This window comes from Camelina sativa, chromosome 19, assembly GCF_000633955.1.
Source record: "Camelina sativa cultivar DH55 chromosome 19, Cs, whole genome shotgun sequence".
Lineage (NCBI taxonomy): Eukaryota > Viridiplantae > Streptophyta > Magnoliopsida > Brassicales > Brassicaceae > Camelina > Camelina sativa.
Window position 1 is genome coordinate 12,535,821 of NC_025703.1, and position 1,980 is coordinate 12,537,800.

The 1,980-nt window shown below is 37.7% G+C and overlaps 1 protein-coding gene across 1 annotated transcript; it reads left to right on the forward strand.

The window, feature by feature from the left end:
• On the forward strand, positions 14 to 1,312 carry LOC104767753 (putative F-box protein At3g22650). Its single transcript, XM_010491736.2, has one exon. The coding sequence runs from the start codon at positions 230 to 232 to the stop codon at positions 1,310 to 1,312; it is 1,083 nt and encodes a 360-aa protein (XP_010490038.1). The 5' UTR covers positions 14 to 229.

Consider the following 1,980-nt stretch of genomic DNA (forward strand, 5'->3'; position numbering starts at 1 on the left):
AAAAAAAAAAAAAAAAAAAAAAAAAAAAATCCTTCAATGAGATCTAGAAGGGGAAACTTGTCAACCAAATATGCGGAAAAAGCCATTTCACGTCACATAATCTAGAAAATAAAAACTAGAGGTAACGTTTAATTGGTGCTTATCACCAACCATTTCACGACGTAGTTTTTAGAAGCGAGATCATTTCTTTGTGTCATAATTTACTTTCTTTTCTTCGTCTCAATTTTGAATGGCTTCGTCAACTGAACGTTCGTCGTTGCTTCCTATAGATATAATAGAAGAAATATTTTGTAGGACTCCAATCGAATATTTGACGCAGTTCAAGTTGACGTGCAAACAATGGCACGTTCTCTTGAAGGACAAGAGATTCATCTACAAGTACTTGGATCTTGTCCAAGATCAAGAACGTTTCATAAGAATCGGACATAATGTTCAGATCATCGATCCAGTGAACGTAGCTCGCTCATCATCACCAGTTCCAAACGTGATTCATAATCTAGCTCAAATCTCAGCTATGGTCCATTGTGATGGATTACTGTTATGTAGATGCAAGAACATAGGTTCAAGAAGCTGCAAACTCGCAGTTTGGAACCCGTTTTTGAACCGAGTCAAATGGATCGAATTAATGGATTTTTACTCGAGTAATGACTTTTACGGTATTGGATATGACAATGCATGTCGTGGTGAGTACAAAGTTGTGAGGATTTTCGATGGAGAGCTCGACGACGAGAGTGAAATCACGAGTTCTTGTGAACCAAAGATTCAGATATATGATTTCAAAACTGATTCATGGAGAGTACTTGTTGATAACACTACTTTGGATTGGTCTCTAGACCCGCCTTGCAAAGGTGTGTCTGTGAAAGGAAACATGTATTGGATTGCTCATTGGAACAATAGACTCGAAATTTTCATCCAAAGTTTTGATTTCTCGACAGAGACATTCAAACTCGTTTGCGATATTCCATTTAGATGTGGTGTATTAGATACAGCAGCCTTATCGAGTTTCCGAGGAGATAGGCTTTCTTTGTTACATCAACATGGAGAAACAATGAAGATCGAGGTTTGGATCACAAACAAATTGAGCGATGAGGTTGTCTCGTGGACCAAGTACTTAGACGTGAGTAGTCCTGATCTCCCGACATTACATACCGATCAAGATCTCGCACATCCGAGTTATTTCATTGACAAGAACGATAGTATCATTGTATGGTGCGAGGAAGAGACGGAAGATGAAACAGATGATGATGTTACCGTTAGAGTTTGCAAGATTAGTANACTCCGACGTCAATTCCTCCTGCCATCCCTCGCCTGAGCCGCCCCCGCCAGGAACATCTTGTTCCTCTTGTTGTGGTTGCTCGAACTCTTCCAGCTCCACATGGAAGGCCAAACAATGGACGAAAGCTATGGAGATGAGAAGGAGAAGTGTTTATGATTAGTTTCTTGTTCATTGTCATTATTGTTCTTGATGTGTTTCTTGAGGAAAATAATGGATTGTTTTTGTATTTATATAGGAAGGAGACATTGACATGCATGGTGACGAGTGTTCATCTTACCACACCAAAGCCACGGTTGGACACAATCGAGACGTGGATCTTGGTGGATCCAAACACAAAAGAAAAAAAAAAAGAAAAAAAAAAGCGAAAACATTCAATGAGATCTCTATTTGGTGGATCTTGATTTTCAGTGATCTTTACGTTTCTCATCTCATCACCAAGTTTTGTTCTACTTAAAGAAGCATGACTGATAAGACACTCCCAATCTTGTTTTAAAAATCTTTTAGTGTCTGTTTAGTTTCTTGGTAATTGTCATTATTGTTGTTGATGTGTTTCTTGAGGAAAATAATGGATTGTTTTTTATTATATAGGAAGGAGACATCGGCATGTAACTAGTGTTCATCTTATCACACCAAAGCCACGGTTGGACACAATCCAAACGATTATCCAAAAAAAAAAAAAAAAAAAAAAAAAAAAAAAAAAAAAA